The 25,912-nt window shown below is 38.7% G+C and overlaps 1 protein-coding gene across 6 annotated transcripts in view; it reads left to right on the top strand.

The window, feature by feature from the left end:
• Positions 1–25,912, top strand: part of septin9a (septin 9a) — an 88,942-nt gene that overhangs the window by 33,695 nt on the left and 29,335 nt on the right. For 4 of the 6 annotated variants that reach the window (XM_077212979.1, XM_077212978.1, XM_077212977.1 and 1 more), the window contains one exon: positions 12,967–13,647. The exons of 1 other annotated variant lie outside the window; for it this stretch is intronic. In XM_077212979.1, the coding sequence (XP_077069094.1) occupies positions 12,967–13,647 (681 nt within the window). Of the gene's footprint in view, positions 1–12,416; positions 12,526–12,966; positions 13,648–25,912 lie in introns of those variants that run through there. One more of the 6 variants, XM_077212981.1, reaches the window with a different exon arrangement.

Below are 25,912 nucleotides of genomic sequence, written 5' to 3'. Positions count from 1 at the left end.
TGACCTGGGTCACCTGGATGAGAGGCTTTAGCTATCCACCTGGCTGCTGCTTCATAGATATACCACTTTGTCTCAGACAAAAAGAGATGCTTTTGTCCAACGGAGTGAGTGGATGAGAGGCTGACAGAAAAGAGGCAGACAGTGTGCTCTGGCTTTGAGCTAAAACATACACAGACTCACTGAAAGCGCTGAATTTTGCGGGTGATGAAAATGGAAGGTTTGCCAGACATCGAGTTCTCAATTTAGATGCATGTTTACGAACCTTGTGTGTTTTTGACAAAGCCAGATATTTGACTAAACTGTTAAAGGTCTGGTCCTCACTGCAGCTTATTGTGGCCTAGAACCGTGTAAGCCAGGGAATATTCTGGGGGATACTAAGCCATGGAATATATTCATGTGTTTTTAAAGATTCAATTGTTAGATGACGGCAAAGGTAATCTAAATGTACAAATAGTGAGCATGAACAATTAAACTCTACTTAGAACAGTATGATAAGTTTTGAAACAAGTTAACATTGGTACTAATATATTGTGAATCTCTAATAATAATGTAAAGCGACCAACCACAGTTTATTTTGTTTTTATGTGCCGTTAAGGGGTTATCTGAAGTAGACTGGTATGAAAAAAATTATTTAAATAAAGGTGCAGCAGTCTTAGAAAATTGTAAGACGTTTTTTCGTTTTACAGAAAAAATTGGAATAGAAACAAGTAAAAAACAAATGTAAAAAAAAGGTACAAATTTGCTACTAGAAAAAAAGTAAAAATTTGCTTCTAAGCCAGCAAACCGGATTAGAGCTTTATAAAACTAGAAAGTATTTTCCTGTTTTGTGTGCGGTATGCAACAGACTGTCAGCGGACTCTGAGCTGCAGACTAAACCAATTCAGACACATTCAGTGTCATTCATAAGTAAACACTGGAGCGAGAGTGCTTGGATGATTGATAGAAACATATTTGTTTATTAGTTTGTTCTCAGACTATGACAATTCTAGACCAGCCCAAGTATTTATGTGTCTCTGAATGAATCCTGCTGGATTGCAGAGTGCTCTGGATGACCTAAATTGGCAACTTTTGGTCATTTTAGTGACACATGACAACTATTTTCAGACTGGGACTCATTACATTGCTAACAAATCAGACATCAGCACAGGAAAAACACTCACATTATATTGTGACCAAACCACTTTCATGTTGTTGCATGTAAAGCTAAATGTTGTATCTAAATTCATCATCAGGCGTGGCTATTTGCAGAACATAAAGGCAGGACTGACCACAATATAAAGAGAAGTATGCACTTTATAGTGTGGTTCTGTGCAATGTTACTTCAGGGTTGGAAAAGCGTCTCGCTGCTATATTAACAAAGACCATAGCTTCAGTTAGTGACTTTCAAGTGAAGATAGGGAAATCTGTTCAGTGTCGTTTAAAACCCCCCAAAAACATTTAGACAAGCATGAATTTCCTGGCTGGTCTAGCTGATGAACTAGCATAGTTTTCTAAACTTAGCTGGTGACACACTTGTCAACCAACATGTTCTTCTTGTTAAAAATAGCTCACTAAAAATGTCTTGCTAGCTAAGAATCCTTGTTGGAAACCTGTGCACTGCATATGCTACACGAGCAATGCTAGTCTTCTTAGCGGGTTAGCGTCTCCCCGAGCAATTCAATGAGAATTCAATGAGAATCTGCTAGCAGTGTCTCCTGCTAAATGCATCACATGACTTACAGTCTAATGCTGTTTTCACTCTTTCAGAGAAGGCCTGAGGTTGGGAACAAAGCAATAAATGACTTCCCTTTATTCAGTGCTGGCCTCCGCACAAGGAAATGGGCTTAATAAATGAGGCTCATAACTTCTGAAATTCATAGTTCTACTCTAGAAGTGAAAACATATTGATATACTCCCTGGAAACATGCTATGTGTCTGTGTTATGGTGAGCAGTCTCATGACTGAATTTTATGGCTATCTGTAACTGAGAGGATATTAAAAGTTCTCATTTATAAAACATCATGCCCTCTAGCTTATCATAATATGCCTGAAGTTAACCATTGATAAGCTACAGTATATGGGAATGGGTGATTGTTACGAGCTTTGGTTTACATCGGTTTAACACAAAAAGTTTTTGCACAGAGCTGGTTTAAGACTGGTTTAAATGCACTGTCTCAAAAACATTGTAAAATCATTTCAAGTAGATGTGTGGGGTATTAACAGTCTGGTGAGGGAGTTAAAATAGAGACAGGTGAAGAGGAGAAAAGAGAGGTGCAGTACACCGATAACAGTTGTGGTATGTTCATACCTTTTCCCCCCAGTATTGTGATAATTTTTACCTTTCTTAAAGGGATAGTTCACCCAAAAAAATGGTCTATTACTACTCACTAGGGGTGTGACGAGAACTCGTACCATGAGATCTCGCGAGACTAAAATGTGGCGAGATTTCCCGTAGAGTGAAAAGCTGTCTCGCGATATCGCCATTACGGAGCATGAGGGTGAAATAAGCATAAAATATTCCACCGCTACACTCACATTCACCTCAAATGGTAAATGGACTGCATTTATATAGCGCTTTCACAGACCCAATGGCCACCAAAGCGCTTTACATATTTGCCTCACATTCACCCACTCATTCATACACATACACCGACGGCGGTGTCAGCCATGCAAGGCGCCATCCAGCTCGTCGGGAGCAGCTGGGGCTAGATGTCTTGCTCATGGACACCTCGACACTTGGTGAGGTGGAACCGGGGATCGAACCACCAACCTTTCGGTTTGTAGACAACCTACATGAACCACTGAGCCACTGCCGCCCCGCTCAACTGTCGTTTTGCTGTTTTTATAAAAAAAATGAAAACCATTATAAACTAATGTAAAAATCTGCTCTGCTCATCCAGCACGAGAAGCCGTCAGTGCAGTAAGAATCACAGTTCACTGACCCACATCAAGATATTAGGTCTGGGAACTCACCATGGCATGCCTCAATCCAAGGGGCGGGATAAACGGTTGTATTTCAAATTCCCTCTGCAGTGCACGCAATAGGATAGCGCTACAATCAAACAGAGCAACGAACGGTTGTGGCTGAGTGAGTCATGCATTTTCCCACCAGCAGAGCTAGTTGATATTTTAAACTTTTGCCGTATCCGGTCGGCAAAACTCCGAACACATCTTCCTTTTTTAAGAATGACTTAAGTGCCGTTCTTTGTTCTTTTCTCAAAGAAAAGCTTAACTCCAAGTCCTCCAAAGTCACGGCCAAAGCCGAATCAAAAGACCGCTGTTCGCCAGCAGCTGTGGTCATCTTCTTTGTTTTCAAGTAGCAGAGAATTCACGCGGAACCGTCACAACTCTACCGTCATTATGTTAAGCCCGCCAACTCTATACACGATGTGATTGGCCTGACTAGAGTTTGTTTTTTCCAGCTCGAAAGCCAACGTTGCTCGACTATACGGGCTGCAAAATACATTTTGCTGCCGCTTGGGTGCGTCTAGATTTCTAGGCTTTGCGATCACGAATTTAAAAGTGAAAGTAAAATATTGCATATTGTTTTCTTTCAAGGCATTTGATAATTCATACTCATTAAGTAGACCTAAAATGACATACATTAGAGGATTATTAGTTAAATGTTAAAACATTTCAAAATGCACCTGCAGACAATTTTTCCAGTCATGAATTTTGTCATTGAGGATTTCTGAAAAAAATCTTGTCTCGTCTCGTTCTTGTTAACCCAATCTCGTGTCTCGTCTCGTCTCATGAGATAAGTGTCTCGTCACACCCCTACTACTCACCCTCAAATTGTTTTATACATGTATGAGTTTTTTTCTTCAGTTGAACACAAAGAAGTTATTTTAAAGAATGTTGGTAACAGAAACCTGCTATGGGAAACAATGGCTACCATCAACTGTCTGGATTTAACATTTTTTAATGAACTATAAAGAGGTGTATTTTCATTCAAAATCTGTCATTTATATAAACACACTGCCACAATCACACTCATCAACACTTACTTTATTTGCCCCCGGTTTCACAGACAAGGCTTAAGACTAAAAAAAAAATGTTTGAGGTGTTTTAACTGGAAGCAACTTGCATTGACATATCTTAAAATATGTCTCTGCCATTGTTTTGTCTCAAGATGCACATCAGTAATGTTTTTTTTCTAAGGCATGTTTATTAAAGCTACTTAAATGTCATAATTGAACAAAGGCATAATCCTGGCTTAATCTAAGCCATGTCTGTGAAACCAGGCCTAGGTGTTGCATTAGTCAATTTATCAACTTGCTGATTTCTCAGTTGGAATAAAAAGTTTAATTTTGTTGCTGGTTTTAGCTGGTCTAAACTGGTCAATAGCTGATTAACCAGTCATAATGTTCTAAATAAGCTTGGTTGTCATAAAGGGATTCAACTAAAACAAAATCAGTTACTCACCCTCCTGTCATTCCAAAACCTTTATGACTCTCTTTATTCAGTTGAAAATAAATGAAGTTATTTTGAAGAATGTTAATTAGGTTTTGGTGCCCGTTGACTTTTATTGTATGGACATCAACACTGAGACATTTATCAAAATACTTTCTTATATGCACAGAAGAACACAACAACATATTTGGGTGAACTTTCCAATTGGGTAATCAACTAGTCGTGAATCACATGACTTCAGTTGCTTCACATGACGTCAGTCATCAATATTGATCTCCATCAATATTGTATGTCACTCTGTTGCTGCATTGCTATAGTTTTGCAAAGTTACCTGTAACCTGGAATTATAGGACAATTCCGGACAAAAATGAACTTAGGGGTAAATAACACATGGGTACTGAGTGGACCGTTATCTGGGATGCGTTTTCATGATAATCGAATGTACCCAGTTTTTTCTTTAGTTTTAGTTTTACCACAGATGAGCTTATAACGCAAGTATATACAGTAGTGCATAGAATAAGTAAAAATAAAAATCGCTAGTTAATACCACTAACAAGGCTCAAAATAGCCCCACACTAACACTGTAGCATAATTAGGGTCTCTACCTGCAAACCGAAGCATTGAGAACTTTGTAAGTGTGCAGACAGTTTAATAAGGAGATACTTTATAAAGACAGTACACTTCGCGTATATAGGCAGGAGTCATCTTTGGAAAACAGTCTCAACCAGTTGAACAACGAACGGCGTCCTACGTGAGCTGAACTGTGACTATCGACCAGCACGTAGCACGGCGTTTCGAAAATGCATCCCAGAGAACGGTCGACTCAGTACCCATGTGTTATTTACCCCTATTCATTTTTGGCCGGAATTGTCCTTTAAGTGAAAAGTGAAAAGAGCATCGCATTATAAGCAAACCACACTTGTGCTGCAGACATTTGAGATGAAGATCATTTTGAATGTTGGAAGCCAAAATTTCTTGCAAGCCTCCCTAAAACTAATCAACTGTGACCCAGAGGCTTGAAACCGTTAGCGAGTAGGACACGCACACAAATTTTTTTTGCACCATGTTTAATCTGGCAATGGAGTTACACAGACGTTTGTTTCCCACCTACATCATCTCTGTTAACAGAGCATTGGACTTGCCAGAAACAGAAAGGGCTCAACCTGTAGATAGTTGCCTCTTTTCCGGACAAATAATTGATGATACATACAACCAAACACAAACTTTTGCTTCCATAGATGTGCATATGTTTGAGCATAGGGTTTTGTGAGAGCAATCACATCTGTGTGCGTTTGTATGTACGTGTTTACTCAAATCTGCAGCTGTGTGTACTGTGGGAGAGAGAGGGCTATTACAGTATGTGTTTTTGTGCAGCCCATTTCCCACCACAGCCCGAGGCTGCGTCACACAGCTCCCAACTCTCACAGATCAGCAAGGCCAAACATATCATTACAGCAGAATTACACTATCTGTTTGTATCCTGTTGTTTTTGTCGGCACATACCTCAAACACCTCTGATTCTCTGGCAGGGGTTGAGCTGCTACTTAAGTCTTTTTCTCAGGTTGGGAAGATGTGACTGTGATAATTACGACAGATTGTTCTTTAGATTATAATTGAACTGTTAAGATCATTTCTGGACCAAATAGCTATAAAATTACCCACTTTAATTTTGGTTAGTGCCGCTTGCTATAAGGCTAGCATCACTATTGCAATTGCTCATACTTTGGAGCGAAACTTGAGACATAGGCTCTTGCTTTTTAATAATAATTGGTTACATTTATAGCGCTTTTCTCGGTACTCAAAACGCTTCACACGGAAGGGGGAATCTCCTCAACCACCACCAATGTGGAGCATACACCTAGATGATGCGAGGGCAGCCTTATTTTTGATTTTTGTCTGCTAAATATTAAAATGGACAAATATCAGAGATTTAAAACTCCTCAAGCTCTTTAAAGCAGGACGGATTCTGATGGGCTGTCAATGTTTTTGTTCATCAGCTAAAAATAATTCCAATGATATCATTCCACTGTGCTGCTCTCAGCTGCTATTCTTCTAAATTTAAAAGTTTAAAACTATAACAACAATTTTTACTAAAACAGTAAAGCACCTTTCAACAACCCATAACATACTAGCATCTGCATAGCAATGGGCTAAATGCTATAACATCTTAGCAATTGTATAGAAATGCACTAATGATGATTTAGAACAACTGCATAGCAACCATCAAGACAAGGAAAGAAAGTCCACTATTATGGGTGTCAGGAAATAAACAGGAGATCCAATAGCAAGTAAAGTATAATATTTATTGAGTGAGTCTTGGTAACGTTAGGTGATGGTAGTAAAGTCCGGTGAGAGAAGCACAAGGCAGCACAGGGACTCTGAGGTCCAAACCGATCTGGATGGATTAAGAGGGTGAAGATGATGATGGTGAGGACCGTATATTTCGGGAGATCTAGGAAATAGAGCGAAGACTGGATAACAGGAAGCTGACGGACGAAGTGCAGGAGTGTAGAACAGACGGAACTGGAGACAGGCAGGATACATGGAACATCCAACAACGATCTGACAAAGACTATGAGAAAACAGAGGGACTAAATAGGTTTCACTGATCAGCTGCAGCTGGCGTGGTGATCAGACGCCGCTGGTGACTGATCAGCGGCAGTGATCAGCGACCCCGACCATACGCACACACACACAAACACACACACGAGACAAGAAAGGAGACAGCGAATTCATAAACCGTGACAATGGGAATGAGTAGGCCTATTGAACAGACAAGGACAGAAAGTGTATATGAAAATCTTCAGAAAATGTAAAAATGATGTTCACCTTTACATGAATGGATTTTTCTTAAAAACAGGCATTTTGATGCAGGCATTTCAGTGCGTTTTGTAATTTGGATCTTTTGGATGCTCTAAAGAGTTTCTGAAACCACAGATAGACTGAGGTTTATTTTTCAAAGTCAGACACCCTTGGAGCGCTCATCAAACATGTCTAGGCAGCTTACCCTGTCAAAAATACACATGCACCACATTGAGCAGAAGATTCTTATAAGAGATCATGCGCTTGGTTTGGCTGTAGTGGACTGTATGGTTTTTATACTGTACTTTATGCAGTCTAAAAATGCTGAGCGATGATAATGGACTACACAATAAAATCTGTCTGTAATCATTCACTTCCTGCCAGTGCATGAAAAGGTTGTTTGAGGACAGAACGTAAGAGCGATTAATCCTTTTGTATATCAAACTATTATGTTTCATACTTCTTTATAGCATGCTGGGCCAAGCATAATATTGCCTGGATACTGACAATATCTCTTCCTGTTTAACACCCATTCACAATCATATACAGGTCCTTCTCAAAAAATTAGCATATTGTGATAAAGTTCATTATTTTCCATAATGTAATGATACAAATTAAACTTTCATATATTTTAGATTCATTGCACACCAACTGAAATATTTCAGGTCTTTTATTGTTTTAATACTGATGATTTTGGCATAGAGCTCATGAAAACCCAAAATTCCTATCTCAAAAAATTAGCATATCATGAAAAGGGTCTCTAAACGAGCTATTAACCTAATCATCTGAATCAACTAATTAACTCTAAACGCCTGCAAAAGATTCCTGAGGCTTTTAAAAACTCCCAGCCTGTTTTATTACTCAAAACCACAATCATGGGTAAGACTGCCGACCTGACTGCTGTCCAGAAGGCCATCATTGACACCCTCAAGCAAGAGGGTAAGACACAGAAAGAAATTTCTGAACAAATAGGCTGTTCCCAGAGTGCTGTATCAAGGCACCTCAGTGGGAAGTCTGTGGGAAGGAAAAAGTGTGGCAAAAAACGCTGCACAACGAGAAGAGGTGACCGGACCCTGTGGAAGATTATGGAGAAGGACCGATTCCAGACCTTGGGGGACCTGCGGAAGCAGTGGACTGAGTCTGGAGTAGAAACATCCAGAGCCACCGTGCACAGGCGTGTGCAGGAAATGGGCTACAGGTGCCGCATTCCCCAGGTCAAGCCACTTTTGAACCAGAAACAGCGGCAGAAGTGCCTGACCTGGGCTACAGAGAAGCAGCACTGGACTTCAGGCATTTTGGCATTTCCTTCTCCCCAGTCTTCCTCCAGACTCTGGCACCTTGATTTCCGAATGACATGCAAAATTTGCTTACATCCGAAAAAAGTACTTTGGACCACTGAGCAACAGTCCAGTGCTGCTTCTCTGTAGCCCAGGTCAGGCGCTTCTGCCGCTGTTTCTGGTTCAAAAGTAGCTTGACCTGGGGAATGCGGCACCTGTAGCCCATTTCCTGCACACGCCTGTGCACGGTGGCTCTGGATGTTTCTACTCCAGACTCAGTCCACTGCTTCCGCAAGTCCCCCAAGGTCTGGAATCGGTCCTTCTCCACAATCTTCCTCAGGGTCCGGTCACCTCTTCTCGTTATGCAGCGTTTTTTGCCACACTTTTTCCTTCCGACAGACTTCCCACTGAGGTGCCTTGATACAGCACTCTGGGAACAGCCTATTTGTTCAGAAATTTCTTTCTGTGTCTTACCCTCTTGCTTGAGGGTGTCAATGATGGCCTTCTGGACAGCAGTCAGGTCGGCAATCTTACCCATGATTGTGGTTTTGAGTAATGAAACAGGCTGGGAGTTTTTAAAAGCATCAGGAATCTTTTGCAGGTGTTTAGAGTTAATTAGTTGATTCAGATGATTAGGTTAATAGCTCGTTTAGAGACCCTTTTCATGACATGCTAATTTTTTGAGATAGGAATTTTGGGTTTTCATGAGCTGTATGCCAAAATCATCAGTATTAAAACAATAAAAGACCTGAAATATTTCAGTTGGTGTGCAATGAATCTAAAATATATGAAAGTTTAATTTGTATCATTACATTATGGAAAATAATGAACTTTATCACAATATGCTAATTTTTTGAGAAGGACCTGTACAGGGAATTTGTGTGTGTGTGTGTGTGTGTGTGTGTGTGTGTGTGTGTGTGTGTGTGTGTGTGTGTGTGTGTGTGTGTGTGTGTGTGTGTGTGTGTGTGTGTGTGTGTGTGTGTGTGTGTGTGTGTGTGTGTGTGTGTGTGTGTGTGTGTGTGTGTGTGTGTGTGTGTGTGTGTGTGTGTGGAATACTAACGTGTTGTTTGTATCTGGCACCATTTTAAGCAGGCTCACTTTGAAATGACTTTAAAGAAAGCCCCCTCTGAAGATGGGACATAAGAAAATGGTCATTCTCTGACTCATGAGAAAAAGTATACCAGTTCAAAACAACTGTATGTTAGAAGCCTGAGTGTACAGTATAACATATCCAATCAAAACACCAGTGGTGTAAGAAAAAAAAACTTTCAAAAATGAATCAAATGCCTGGCAGGCCTCATTTCCATCAAAGTGGAAGGGAGGTACTGTAAAACAGGACCATCAGCTTCCATCCTGTCCTGCTGACCGGAGGTCTTTTTTCCTGTGTGTTGTAAGAAACTGGATCCATGTCCATTGGGTTCAACAAGTCCTTTTGTGTTATGATAAGCATGCCACTGAAAAGCATGACTAATTCCCCTGTATAAGACATTTTTTTAAGTTCAAAATTCATATCATATTTAGATTTTATTTCAGATTAATTTCAATGAATGAAAATGATTTTTAATTGGTTTAGTTAAAGGGTTAGTTCACCCAAAAATGAAAATTCTGTCAGTATTTCCTCACCTTCATGTTATTCAAACCCCGTAAGACCTTCGTTCATCTTCGGAACACGAATTAAGATATTTCTGATGAAATCTGAGAGCTGCATCACTCCTCCATAGGCTTCTTGAGGGATTGAACTTGCAGGCTACAAAAAGTTATTACAGACATCATTAAAATAGTCCAAGTGACTACAGTGGCTCAATCTTAAGTTTATCAAACGACGAGAATACTTTTTGTGCGCAAAAAAACACAAAAATAATGACTTTATTTCAACTATTCATGTCCTTCTCTGTGGACCTCGAGTCAGTTCACTAGTGTAAAAGCGTAGAGCTTCTGTTGTTGTACGTCACAAGCATCACCCACATGACCAGCGTCGGCCAATAGTGAGCCTACGTGTGACGTAGCTCTACGCTATTACACTAAGTTAACTGACTAGAGGCCAACAGAGAAGGAAAATTATAGTTGAAATAAAGTCGTTATTTTTGTTTGTTTTTGCGCACAAAAAGTATTCTCGTCGCTTGATAAACTTAAGATTGAGCCACTGTAGTCACTTAGACTATTTTAACGATGTCTTTAATAACTTTTCGAGGCCTGCAAATTTCAATCCTTTTGAAGCCTATGGGGGAGTGATCCAGCTCTCAGATTTAATCAAAAATATCTTAATTCGTGTTCCGAAGATGAACGAAGGTCTTACATGGTTGGAACAAGTCAATACTGAGGGTGAGTCAATACTGACAGAATTTTCATTTTTGGGTGAACTATCCCTTTAACAAGGACAACACTGCTTTGAATTAAGAGCATCCTGAGCCTAAGTCTCTTAAATGTTCAAGTTTTCAAGATGGATTAAGAATATAGGATTAGCCATATGCAGGTATACTCTTGATTTTCATATTTTTTTCCCACAGCTGGCTGCATATCTGATCGTGCACAAACAGCTATCGTTTATTTCTCATGAATATTGCTGCAAAATAGAACTTCAGACACTTCCTCTCCCACACTTAACTTAGATCAAGCTGGGAATTTGATGCCTTGAAGTTTGTATAACGCAAAAAGCAAGAATCGCAAAGGCCCTTTTGTATCCATCCAGCACTGACTACAGAAAAACAAAATGTGCTAAACTTTGATTTCAGAGTAGCTTCAGTTCAGAGAGATGGCAACAAAAGGTTACAGTAAGTAGATTATACTGTTTATTTTATCTTATTAGGCCAAATTGCTGCTTCAGTCATGAAATAGTCGCTGAGCTTCACAACCACGTGTAAAAATGAACCACTTGGAAATAAGTTACACATGTCCAGTACATTGCCAGAACCAGCATTAAAAATGATGAGATGCTATTAAGAGCAGAGTCAAGCAGCCATGCCATTCTACAAAAGAGACAGAGGGATGTATGGGTTAATGTTTGTACAGACCAGGATGGGATAGCAACCACTTAAAAATTGAAGGTGTAGCGCTGCTGTTGGTCATTACTACTGCTGTGTCTGACTCGAGTGTCTAGAAATTTTCTGGGGATTATTACAGATAAATGTCCTGAGCAACCAAGCATGCCATTGTGTGTCTGTTTCTGTCAACCACCACATTGCAAATAATTGAAAAATCCAATCTTAATGCTCTCCAGCTCCAGTTTCAGAAACTCATCAATGTTTGCACTCTTAGGTATAGAGGAAAACCTTTTGTCTTGATGCAATGCCAAAAATCTCTCTGTAGTGTCAGAAATTAACCAGGGCTTAGGACAAAACTGATGCAAAAATATGTAATGGCAATATTAGGGGGTATTATACTGTTTTCTATCAATTATATATCAAATTTATATATTTAGCTTTCTATGAACCTGACATTTATTGTGTTATATTGTATTATTATTTGAGTTGTATATATGTATCGAGAAAATCATTTGAGGTCAAATATAATCCCTTAATATGGGAATAATAATAAAATAATTTTCTAACACTACTGCTTTCTAAGTGCACAAGTAATGCAAGAACATAAGGAAAGAAAGTCCACAGTTTATACATATTAAGAACAAGATGCATGGACACGAAAATATTTAATAGTTTAAGAACCTTTACGCGAATAGATTCTTTCAAACAGTTCATTTCAAAGAAAAATGGATTCATTGATTTTTTACGTCATCGTGTATCGCGGATCCTGAACGCTAGAATAAAGTGCATAAACATATGTAGTCCATATATTGCTGATTATTAGGTTTTATTTTTTTCTTCAATTCAGTTTTTATAAATAAGAGTGTGTATTGTAGGCTACCCACATGCATACAGCAGTTATCGGTTTAATGACTCGGTTTTTGGCTCCCACTCGGACCGATTCAATGAAGATCTGTTTGTGAGCCGACTCATTGACTCAAAAGTACGATTTGGTGAGGAAGGCTGTGTTTTAAGGCGTGAGCTCTCTACAACTTCAGCTATGTTTACGAAACATTTGAAACGTGTGAAATCAGGTATTTTAAAATACAGAAAGTATTTCCTTATTTCAACCAGACAAGTACACTTTAAGCTTATTTCCACAGCGCATAAGAAACGTTTGTTTTAGCGTCTTGTTACATTTGTTACAGAGTTTATTGCGACCGTGCGAACTTTGTTTTTAAACCATTGAAAAGGTTATCAGTCAACTCAAAATGATGGACTGATGATTTTATCACTCTGGCTTCTTTTATTTTTATCTAGGCCTATAGGCTAGATTTGTTTTAGTATGGCTCTTGTGTTCCTGTTTAAAATATGATTTAGTTTTAGGTTTAGTAAGTATAAATCCTACCTAAACATAACTAAAATTAATTATTTTAAGTATAAACAAATGTTTTTAGTTAGTTATCTATTTTAAGTAGTTTTCCTGTTTTAAGTTGCCTGGTTTTTATGGACTTTTTGTTCAAATTTGTTCACAGCACTAAAGAGGTCATTTGAAGTGGAGGAGGACACATCCACAAACCCTTCTCCTATTTCCCGTAGAACAACCAACCCTCTACGCTCCTCCACCTCTTCTACAACCAGCCGCTTCTACGATGCGAGATCCCTCAACTCCGAATCCACCTCCAGGCATGCTTCAGATTCCTCCTCCAACCAGCGCTCTCCAAAGTCCAGCTTGCGGCGCATGGAGTTATCGGGGGGCCGCATCCAGGACACTGGGTCACGCAGGACAGAGCTCTCCATCGACATCTCCTCAAAGCAGGTGGACAGCTCACCCAGTCCCGGTATTGCCCGCTTTGGCTTAAAGAGACCTGAGGTCTCGCTCCAGAATAAAACCACAGATGCGCCAGTTCACAGAAGGGCTGAGGGTAACCACAACAGACCCCAAGAACCTCCAACACCACCTAGGAGAGCTGACCCGCCAGTATCTACGTCCCGGATCCCAGAGCTGTCCCAGAGGCGAGCAGAGCCTCCAAGCCCTCTTGAGATCTCAGCTCCATCTAGACGGGCTGAGATGCACATTAACAGACAGCTGGACACACCGTCTCCTGCAAGGGAGTCAGAGAACAGCTTCACCTCAGCAGCCAGCATCACTCCTACCTTCAATGAATACAAAACTCCTCCATCAGTACATGAAGCCCCTGCAAGGCCTCCAGAGAGTAAGTCACATGTGCTTTTTCATTTCTGAATTGCTGTCTGGCTAGATGCCTACATGATCTGGATCTGATGTTTACACTGTGAAGTGCACTTGGAGTGTCTGTTAAGACTATTTCATATATACTGTACAGTGTGGTTTGGGTCTGAGTAAAACAATTTTGCACTTTTCTAATTAAATACAGATTTCCGTGTTATATAATCAGCATTGAAATTTGAGTGAAAAGTGAAATTTCAGCACTATTTTTCAAAGAGCATATTGTGCTTACATTTAAGCAAGAGCATCGACTGTCTGTAAAATGTAGTTCACATGGTGAGACGGGTATAGCTGCATGTTTTTTGCATATTTTCATGTTTTAATTAGATTTTAAATCCCAGATTTCCCATCATCTACCCAGACTTTTGAACCCCACAGTCAGTTCTAATGGAATCGAGGTGTGCCAAAGATTAGTGTTTTGAGAAGCAAGGGCCCATGAGAACGTCTTCTTCCTAAGCTCTCTTCAGGTTGAGTAGTGATCAAATCACACAGAATCCCAGCATATGGTAATGAGAAAAACAGAAACTCCTCATAGGAAAGAATGTTGGAACTGTATCATCAAGTGAGATCAACAGATCTGATGCATTGTTTTAGTACTGGATCAACACTAAGATTATCGAGATTCCTTTTAGGCAGTAAAGAAGAAATATGAAAACTTTCCAAAATTTGGTGTTGCTGTTACAAAGTTGAACTTAACCCAAGCAATGGCTATTTTTGCACTCATTGTACTGGAAAGTCCTGTTTTTGGGGGTCAGTATTAGTTATTCTGAGTGCAACACTGGCTTAAAAACCATATTCCAAAGTCATGACTAAAAACTGTGCATTGAGCCAATCTAGGAAAAGGTTAGTGAAGCTTTAAAGCACCAAATAAAGAAGCATTTATGTAAATCTTGAACACAGAAACAATAGTTTTTCTTAACCTTGTGCTAATTGTCATTAACTTTCTATATTTCTCTCAAGGTTAAAGACATAGCAATGAAAATTCTGTCATCAATTAATAACCCTAATGTTTGTTCATCTTTGAAATGGCAGCTTAATCCAAGAGACACGATGACTTGATTGACAGATTTCATTTAGGCTTTTATTCATGTATAAAATACATTAAGCACATCAAATACGATCAATGGAATTCAATATCAACCATACATGGATGATGTGGAAAAACAGACCTTGCTGGTTCTTTCACATAAAGCAAGCAAGATTGACCTGTTTTTGAAACGTCAAAGTTTTGGTGGAATAGACTTTCAATGGAGGGACAGAAATTTCTCAGGTTATACAAAAAAATTCTTCATTTGTGTTTTCATTTGTGTTTCAGCATTTCACTAGATTTGTAACGAAACGCGTTTGTAAAATAATTTTCTGCCAAAACATAAGCTCGACTAGCCTGACAAGCCAGACCCACATCAAGATGTTGGGTCTGGGAACATTCCATTGGCAGGGCTCAATCCGAGGGGCGGGATAAACGGTTGTCTTTCAAATTCCCTCTGCACCCAATAGGATAGCGCCACAACCAACGAGAGCGATGAAGAAGGTGCGTCAGAGCGACGGACTTCAGTGCCTTTCTTTGTTCTTTACTCAAAGAAAAGTTTAACTCCAAGTCTTCTAGAGTCGCGGCCAAGGCCGATTTGAAAGACCGCTGTTCGCCAGCACCAGCCATCTTCTTTGTTTTAAAGTACAGAGAATTCACGCGGAACCGTCGCAAATCTGCTGTCATTATGTTAAGCCCGCCCACCGACTCAATACACGATAAGTGGATATGATATGATATTCACATATGATTGGCCTGACTAGAGTTTGGTTTTTCCAGCTCGCAAGCCAACGGAGAGTTGCTAGGGTGCATCTATATTTCTAGTCTAGTGCAGTTCCGTCAAAATAGATGCTCATGTGTAGAAATTAGGACAGAACTAATTATGAAAGTTTCATTTATTTTTAAGTGCATTTGTTTTAGAATGTATGGCTATTACTGTCATAGCAATAATATTATAACATTACATAATACTACTAATAAAAATAATACTAATAGTGTAATGTAAATTGAGACAATATCACAACTAAAAGAAGTTTGAGTCTTCTTTAAAGTCAATGCACAGACTTTTTCTTTGTTCAATTTGCACACTGAAAATGGGTTGGAGCTCTTAATTTTGAACTACCAAAGTGCAGTAGATTGATGAATTTTACTTTAAAATTTGCAATTTTTTCTACATGATTGATTTGATTTTCATTTTTGGGTTACCTATGCATTGTTTTTCTGTCTGTTACCAAGCACTTCCATTGTAAATGCATCTATTTCTTATTGGTGTAAGTTGTCCCCCCTTCAGATTTCATATTTGCATATGAAAGATAAATAGTCTCTTATGGCTTTCCTCTCCCATCTGGCACAATTGTTGTGGGTGAGATTGTGAGATAACAGCCTTGCACTCTAGCTAAGGGGCTTGTTGGTTTGAGACGCATGCATGCAGCTGGTGGGTGTGTCTGTCCAGATCTGGAGTTCATAAATTGTGCTGCATAAAAATAGACACCGTTTAAACTTTTACACTGTATACGGAACACTGTATCGTAAACATTGTAGACAACGTGACTGGTTTGTGTGTGCTTGCTTTAGACAATGTTTTTCTCTATTTTCCAGTTTTTTTGTGTGTTAGTTTCTTTTCACCGGCCCAATTGTGCTTCTCTTGAGTTTTTGAGTATAAAATAGGACAGAAACACTGAAAGAGATGGAAAATCTTTTCAGGATGTGATCCAGGAAGCATGCGGCACATTTGGGTTTAATTAGTGTTCCTGCAAAGCCTCAGCGTGGATGTAGCAAGCAGAGCCCTGCTGACTCGGCCCAGATAAGGAGAGGCAGAGAGAGATAAAGCACTATGTGCCAGACAGGCCAAATGAGTCACTGTAAAGTGTTTAAAGTGTAGATGAGGGGGCAAAAGAGTGAAAACCAACTGACCTCTGAATAGAGAGAGAACCTATGTTAAAAAAATATATTCCAGCCAGTATTAAAAAATTAAAGCGATATGATATCAATATGCAATATGCTGCAGTTCATTGGTTTAATGCAGTTAGTTTAATATGCTGCAATTATGATCATTGTGATATGAGTCGTGAAAACATCACGCATTGATTTAGGATTTTCTTTTGTTTTTAAATGTAACACTTTCACTTAATTTGACCGTTTAAATTTTTTAATTTACATGCCAGTTTTGTAATTTTGTAATTTACAGGTGGGGGATGTTTAGTATAAGCTAAAGCTAAATTTAGCATTTGCTCTTGTTGGTATTTAATTAACTTGGCTCTAGTATAATCACATTTGTGTGCAAGTATTAAGAGAAGAACCATCAAAAAGACTGCAGTAGAACATATTGTTATATTGAACCTATTGTTTGTTAAATTTTATAAGGATAAAATGTAGGCTATTATTCAAATGTTTTTTTTTTTAAATAAACATTATCCAGCAAAGAAGGAATAAATTGATCAAGTGACAATAAAGACATTTAAAATGTTACAAAAGATTTCGGTTTGAAATAGTTGCTGTTCTTTTGAACTCTCTATTCATCAAAGTATCTTGAGAAAAATGTATCAGTTTCCACAAAATTATTAGACAGCACAACTGTTTTCAATATTGATAATATAAGTAATTGTTTGTTGAGCACCAAATTATCATATTAAAATTATTTTTGAAGGATCATGTGATCCTGAAGACTGGAGTAATGATGCTGAAAATTCATATTTGAAATCACAGGAATAAATTACACAAAAATATTGTAAATTACACAATAAAAATTCTATATTATTATATTTCACAATTGTACAGTTTTTACTGTATTTTTGATCATGCAGCCTCTATGAACATAAGAGATCTCTTTCAAAAAATCGTACAGACCCCTAACTTTTGAACAATCGTGTATATGTTATAGTATGTTTCTACGTTATATTATTTAATATATAGTATATAATCATATTGTTAAACTAAACACTTACGCATTATTTTGTTTTAATATCTTTAAAATCAACGGAATGCTTGAATTACAAAAAACAAAACAAAAACAAATGTATAAATCACCAATAACATAGACATTGAATTTTTTGTCAACTGAATCCAGTTTCAGTTCATCAGTCATCTAGGCCTGTGTGTTGTCTCGATTTATATATTATTACCAGAGGCTGGTGTCATGCCTCTGATATTGCAAAAGTTAGTCCAGGTCACACTCTTCAAGTGAGTTTGAGAAAGAAAGCTTTACTTTTTGCTTCTGATACATGACCTTTAAGAGATGATGAAGAGGGCTTGCTCACTAGTTTGTGGTTTAAATCTGTTATTCATGAATCATGATAAGATGACAGATCCTTCTTTATTTGAGCATTCATGACTTGAACAGTGACTGCTGGATGACTTGATTGTGACTCGTAGGGATGAGAGGGGGATGAGCTTTCACAATGAGCTGAATAGAATGACACATTTACCAAGTGACCGTTCGTCTGTTTCTGCCATCCTGCCGTCTGAATTCCCCCTGTGAATGTTTGTGGGAAAATTCTGATCAGCCAAAAAGAAGTTCTGTCAGAAAGCTAGTTTTGTCATTGAAAGTTTCTTCTTATCTATTTTGATTGTAATATGTACAATGATCAACATTCAAAAAATATTTTCCCATCTCTATGATGATCGTCGAAATACGTCTAAAAGGAAAAATTTGATGTGTATATTTCTGTGTATATTGATGTGTAAAATTAGTGAATATTCTGCTATGGGAATTGTGCACTGTGAGGTCCTCTAACTTATTGCGAGTATCTTTTTGCGAGTGGCTTTTTCAGGGAGTTTTTCTATATTATAGCATGCCTTTTTGACTAGTCACAGAACTTGGTGGGAGGACCTTCAGTGACCTGCAGTCCGTTGTGTGTGTATTCCCTTCTCCCTCAACCCTGAGGCTAATGGAAAGTTATATCCCTGCAGGGACTGACTCTTGTCATGCCAATTTTCTCTTAAATGAGGTGTGACCTCTGATTAGACCCCAGCCAGCCTAACAGACCTCTTGAATTTGTTCTGCTGATACACAGGGCCATCAGCAAGCATTTGGAAATTGGATTTGCATATTGCAATGAATGTTGTGGCATTAAGAAATAATGTTATTTAAGCTGTCTGTAACCTGCAGTTTTTACCGGGTTAATAGACATTTTTATTTCTATTAATTTCGTATGCGGGTGTTTCTTCAAAAATCCGCTTCTTTGGCCCTGTGAACTTAGACTGTGAAAAGTGTGTTTAAAGAGCGTTTTTGAGTAATATATTACTTTCCCCCTAAAAAGTCCAACTGTAATTTTTGTAATTTTCCTGAAACTTACATTTTGTGCATGTGGTGTAAATTACATTTAAACATTTTTAACTTTTGCATAACTTTGCAGGACTATCCATAACTTGACAGTTACACCTGGACTGGAAATTATAAAAATGTTAAAATATTGTTCACATGTGATACTTGCATTGCATTGATTTAGATTTGGTTTTATCCAAATTTCTCATATGTATGTTTCAGATTTAATATGTATTTTCCTCTGAAAAATTGTGTGTAGTTGAAAACGCACTCATATTTGGTGGAAAGTTAAAGAAAAGCTCTTGCTTTGTTGGCTTCATCAGGAAGTGATCTAAAGTGGAGTTCATATTCTTACACAAACACACACTCATGCGCACATTTACACAAGCTTCCTTCCTTGAGCCATCAGCTGTGACTGGCTGACCTTGCTTTATTTCCTTTGGACTCAACACGGTAAACGGCGCAGAACTGCTCCCAGCATTTACAGGAGCCTTTTAAGTTTGCTCATGGGCCTGTTGAAACTATGACCATCATTTCTAAGGAGCTGGGGAGAGAAACAGAGAAGGTGTCACATTTAGGTCATCACTGTCATTCTGCTCTTTGCCCAAGGCTGAGACGAATGGGGAAAGAATTACTTTAGTGATTCAGACGTTGTTCAGACACGTATACCTCCTGTTTTACTTAAAAGTGACCTCCACCCTGACTTCAGGAAGTAGTCTGCACACATCCATGTGATTATAAGGCCAAAGCCCTTGCTAATAGTCTGAAATGTTTTAGAGATATGCACTTAAAGGGATAGTTAACCCACAAATGAAAATGCTTCATTATTTGTTCACCCTCACGTTGTTTCAAACCTGAATGACTATCTTCTGTGGAACTGATCTCCATCCATAAATCTGCTGACCCATTTAAGTATTAGAGACCTGCTTACTATGTCTGAAACCATTGACTCTGAACCTAAGTGGGGTTTGTTTCCAAAGACAAGACCATAATTTGAAGGTTACTAAGATCCTAATTGTGGTAATTGTGCTTGGCACTTGATTGAAAATGTCAATTAATTTACTTCTTTTTTTGTGTGTTTCGGTCAGAAAATTGTTTACTTCTAAATGTGGGAAGTGCATATTTCACAAAGGACAATGAAGTATGTACTGTTTTAAGAGAGTATACAGATTCACTTCAATTAATTCAACTTAAATCAAGCCTGTTTTTCTATACTGACAGAATATCAACCTTGGTTCACTGGAAAATATGTGCCTCTGCTTTTTTTTCACTACCCCAAAAACATACCTATACATACAAATTGCAGATTCCAGCTGAAATTAACATTTTAACAACTTTTATTCCTTTTCACACAAATTATGATTACTGGGGCAAATGTTCAATTAATAAAGACTTATCTTTGTGCAGTTCCTTGCACAATACTATGTTGTCCTCAATACAATATAACCAAAGGGTAAAGGTCTTCAACCTTGCTTCTAGGGAGGAGGGACCCACTGTCCTGAAGAGTTTGGCTCCAACACACCTGCAGCAGCTAATCAAGCTCTTTAGGATCGCTTAAAATACACCTCCACATTCAGACCAAATGGTTCTAAGAACGGTTTTAGTTGAAAAAAAAATCTGTTCCAGCTGGCCCTCTTCCGGTCGGAATGGAACAGTTAAGCAAAGAGAACGGTTTGACCCGATGGTGGAAAAGCAGCTAAGGTGTGCTGAAGGGGGTTGGGAATAAACTTTACAGGACATAGTGATCACCAGGTATAGCATTTCTTATGTAATAAACTTGCTCAGTAACTTTCCAAGTACAGCATTCCAGTTGTGATGTGGCGCATTTGGGTACAAGTCCCATTCGGTCCCATTTTCAAGTGCGATAGAGCATTAATCTTTTAGCGGCACTCACCGAATATTTCATTTCCAAGCTGAACAGGCTATTAGCACCACTCACTGGACATTTCACTTTGAAAGTGTTGCAAAATATGCAAGAAGTAATGCAATATCATTTTGCAGAAATGTCGCCACCACAGGCATGTTTTTCCAATGAAAATTACGGTTTACAGTTTCAAACAGGTTACCTGAACTTCCTTGCTTCGATCCTTGCATTGGTCGCTAAAACCGATTGTCCCTTGCCAAACTTGCACCACGAAGGTCTGGATTCTCAGAGCAATGTTTTGATAGCATCACAGCGTTTGTATGTTTTGGGAGAATCAACCTTCCAATGTTTTACTTTTGTTTCTGCAAATTAAACTTGGATAGCAAATATTATAACTTTGAAAAATGACATGCATCACCCTTATTGTCTGAAAAATGGTTTATTGCAGACCATCGTCCACTACTTCACCTTTATGTGCACTAGATGACCATGCATCTTTTCTAGAGGGCTTTAAGGAGTGAGTTCCTGAAGGGAGTGGAATGCAAAGAGCGCTCTTAATTTCACACAGTGTGTTTGGCACACACTTTCTCCTCAGAGAGCCCTGCGAATGTCAGCGATGGGTTGATCTAGAAGTTTCCAGCTTTTTTTGTTTTCTTTTTTTTTCTTGTGTGAGAAGTTACCGAGACAAAAGAGAGCGAGAGAGGGTGATCTGGAGTTTACCGCTACTCATTGATGCAGCAGTTAATGTCACAGTTTGCCAAGCGATCACAGTACCTGACCAAATCTGTGCCTTCAGGCCTCTGTGTGTCACATGTTTAACTTCTTCCCTTCAGCTGTCTGGTCAGAGACAAGCAGATTGAAAATGAAAAGTATATGTTTGGATTCTTGAAACATTTGTATTGATCTCATTTGAGGCTTCACCGCATCAGCAAACTTTTCCTTTAGTGATTTACACACACACACACACACACACACACACACACACACACACACACACACACACACACACACACACACACACACACACACACACACACACACACACACACACACACACACACACACACACACACACACACACACACACACACACACACAGTTTTGGATGGCTGAGTTGGCTTTTGTTGGTAGTTATTACTCAGTCCAGAACTATTCCTGTGAATAGTCTCCTCCCTCGATAACATTTTGTTATTTGGCAATATTTTCTAGCTACATCAATTTCATTTAGACCAACTTTAGGCTCAGACTGTATTCCGAATATAAAGATTAATTGAAGAAAAAAGTGGATATCAAGAACTACATGCCTGTGAGAGTAAGATGAATACAGGATGTGGTTTTGATGGCTATTGTGCTTGGTTACATTTCCACTCATAAGTCGTTTCAGGTTGAATTCCTATAAGAGTTGCGAGCTACGCTATCAAAGGATCTCTCACTTGCACACTCTCTTTTTCTCTTTCTTTGCAGCTGCTTTAAGTGCCAGTAGGAGTCACTGTTCTACACAAGTCTTACCTTTTTCCATCAGGTGAAGATATTAGGCCACATTTCCGTCATGGCAGTTCAACAAACCTGTTTTTGAGATCAGATCTCTGTAATATATGATTCACCGTGATATATATCCACACTGAACTACTTAAATGCAGCCTTTTCATTTGTAGACATCCATGACAATATTACTGTGATGCTGTGCCATCATGTGGCCTCATTTTTGTTGTGGAGTTGGATATTGACACTGCCTGCAATCTTACTGCCAACACAGCCGATAAAGCAACATTCGGCCAAATGTGGTTTCAGGAAATCTTTTGTTGAGAGTATGACCTGATGTCTTGTTTAATGTGATTTCTTTACTCTGTACTCACAAATAGGTGTCTCTAGCAGTGGTTGTGCCCCCATCAACTAAGGATTAGGATAAAAAAATGTTTTTACTCACCATTTCATATTTCACAAATTATTTTAGAGCGTGGCAAGTTGGCATAATAAGAAAAAATATTCATTATAAAAATGCTCATGCCCATTTTAATAATTAACATGAATTTTCAGATCTAGAACACTTTTAAAAATGAGGCCACGGCATATATCGCCTCAAGGCTGTTGGAACTCTGGTTCTGCAAAGAAAAAAAATACAGCTGAGGAGATGAATTCATATAAGAAATATCCATTTTAATGCTTGTTTTGTCTAATTTTAAGTCATCTTGAGGGCCCTTTGGAAATTTTCTGATGCCCCTATAGTGGGCCTTGGTCCCCTGGTTGAGAACCACTGATATAGAGATACATATTATGCATTTAAAGGGTAGATGAGCAAGTTGGATAGTTCTTGTTGACTGGTTTTAAATCACAAAAAATCATAGAGAAACCTCTCTGGTAGACTTATTGTGGTAGAAATGTAAATTTTGAAATAACCCTTTAACTCCCCCCACATGTGCTTCCCTCAGGACCACGTCACACACACACCGCCCCGTGAGACGCCTGCATGCTTCATTTGAAATGGACTTTACTGTGGCGGCTTTGAAATGCTAATAGCAAGAGTTTATTCCTCTTTGGTCGCCTCCCCCTCGATTCACACAAACAGTAGGAGTTTACATAGTTTTGATACATGCTGAATCTCTGCGTGTGTGTGTGTGTGTGTGTGTGTGTATGTTTTTTCTTTTTGTCAGCGGTTCTATATTAACTCTTTGATTTGAAGCTTCACTTTATTTCTCTTTTCCCACAGAAAGAGTTGATCCTGAGGTTAGCTTGTCAGTAGTTTTTGGCTTGGCCGATCAGTGGTTTTCAACTGGGTTTTTTTCAGAACCTTGATTTTACATTAGCAATTAAGAAATGACCCAACACTCTTACTAATCATAAAGTTAGTGAATGTTTATTGAAAATGTATTTTATTTACTTTTTCCATAAAGCTAATAGAGCCTACCAGTGGCCTAGAATAGATCTCTGATCTGAGGGAGACGTTTAGAAACGGAAAGCGGTCTAGGCTACTAAGTCATCTTCCAACAAGGGTTCACATGTCTCCTCCTCAGGCTCTCTTTGCTGGAGAGAACAAAAGAGCTGCTGTGTGGTGCGGAAGTGACTGGTGGTTTCTCGTCTGCATGAAGCATGCAGCAATTTTGGACGCATGGTGACAAACAGGCCTTTGACTGCATCCAACACTGTTTTCTCTAACAGCCTCCTCACCATGACTCTACATTCCCAAAAGCTCTGGAAAACAGGGCGGCAGCTGCCCACTGAGGGTTACTGCTCTATCAGCTGTTTCCCATGTAAAAGGTTAAAAAAATTATGTTATGAATTCGGTTTGGAGTTTGTTTGTTTGTTTGTTTTTGCTCTGATGTTGTAGTTTAGCATGTTGGTAATATGTAAGTCTAAGATTGTATTGTATGTCAGACCCTTGTTGGAAGATCTAGACTGCTTTCCATTTCTAAACGTCTCACTCAGATCAGAGATCTATTCTAGGCCATCGGTTCTGTTAGTTTTATGGAAAAACAAATACATGTTCAATAAACATTCATGGAGCTTATCACAATGATTCAGACTGAGTTAGTCTCTTTAAGAACTTTTTTCAGCTTTGTTTTGGACATAGTATCTTGTGTTGCTAGGGATACAAAAATCTGTAGTGTGGTTTTTTTATTGTTTTTGAAAAATGTTAACCATGATTGTGGTCTGGGCAGTCTTTTTTTATTTCCTTTTTTTTTTTTTTACATATTTAAAAGAGGAAAAAATATATTAATATTTTTCACTACACAATTTCTTTGAGTCCCCCTGTAGTCAATAAAATGTTTTTCCTAAAGAAAAAAATCTTCATGCCTTAAAGGGGTCCTATTATGCTTTTATATTAAAACTTTAGTTAGTCTGTAATGTTGCTGTTTGAGCATGAAAAAAGATCTGCAAAGTTACAAAGCTCAAGTCCACTTCAAAGGGAGATATCTTATTTAACAGAATCCACTTTTCAAGAACTACAACGAACAGCTTGTTTGAACTACAACGCACTTTTTCCGAATCTTATGAAGTCATAATGTTCCTCATTTAAATAATCCCCGCCCATAGAATACGCAAAAAAGTTGGCGAGTCCTGGCTGAACTGCACTAGAGAAGATGAAGTGTGTTGTCACTGTTTTTTTCCATCCTGGAATCATATATACTGTATATATATATATTATATATATAACACTGTTCCTGAACATTATAACCTCGACGTTTGTGTGTGTGTGTGTCTCTTTTGTGATTGATTACTGTTTGAATTACCATAGTTTTCTGACAAATATGATCAAATGGTGAATAACATCGTATCTATAAGAAAATTACAACGACATCAAAAAAATACCACTCTGAAACGCAAAAAACATTTTACAACAAATAATTTTAATATTTATGCAATTATAATCAATTTGACAAATACTGTGACCACTTTTAATTTAATCCGAATTGGGCAATCATTTAAAATAATATTTAACCAATTTTACCTGATGGATTCTAATTTTGACAAAACATCAATTACATATGACATGACCAGTGGCAGAACGGGAGTGTGTGAAGAAAAGCTTTTATCAAATGCATCAAACAAACTCATAGGCTCAGTATGAAGTCTACGGAGTCACTGTCAGTATCTCTGGCTGTTGGCACTGATTCTGCGGGGCCGCGGTGTGAACGGGGCCTGCCACAACTGTGAGTGTGTGATTTGTGCAGCTCTTATCCTTTTACAAACCCTAGGCTTCCTCTTTCTCCACTTGGCCTTGTGGTTTCGACTGGGGATAAGCAAGTACAGCTGTCTTCCCTGCTCCTGTGTCAGGGTCAGAGACCCTCTGTGCCAGCTGTACCCCTCACCCCAATCCTCTCCACAACTAGGGCCAGATGGACAAGCTGGCACGGCTTGTGACAACAGCTTGTGGGCATATCATGTCTCATGGCTTCCAAGAGATATCTGAATAATGATATCTGTTCCTCTCTGTCTATCTGCATGTTCTTCAGGGGATAAACCCAATCCCAGCAGTGCGGGCCAAGCTGTTGATCAGACAAATTAGTGCTGGATCAGAGGATGGGGGTCATTGTGCAGTCAAAGCTTTGAGGAGACAAGAGGTTGTAAAGTGATGCTCT

The sequence above is a fragment of the Siphateles boraxobius genome, unplaced genomic scaffold (assembly GCF_051911475.1).
Source record: "Siphateles boraxobius isolate OS27281-9 unplaced genomic scaffold, OSU_SipBor_1 66, whole genome shotgun sequence".
NCBI lineage: Eukaryota > Metazoa > Chordata > Actinopteri > Cypriniformes > Leuciscidae > Siphateles > Siphateles boraxobius.
Note: the sequence above shows the minus strand (reverse complement) of the source record. Positions and strands in the feature narration are given on the sequence as shown.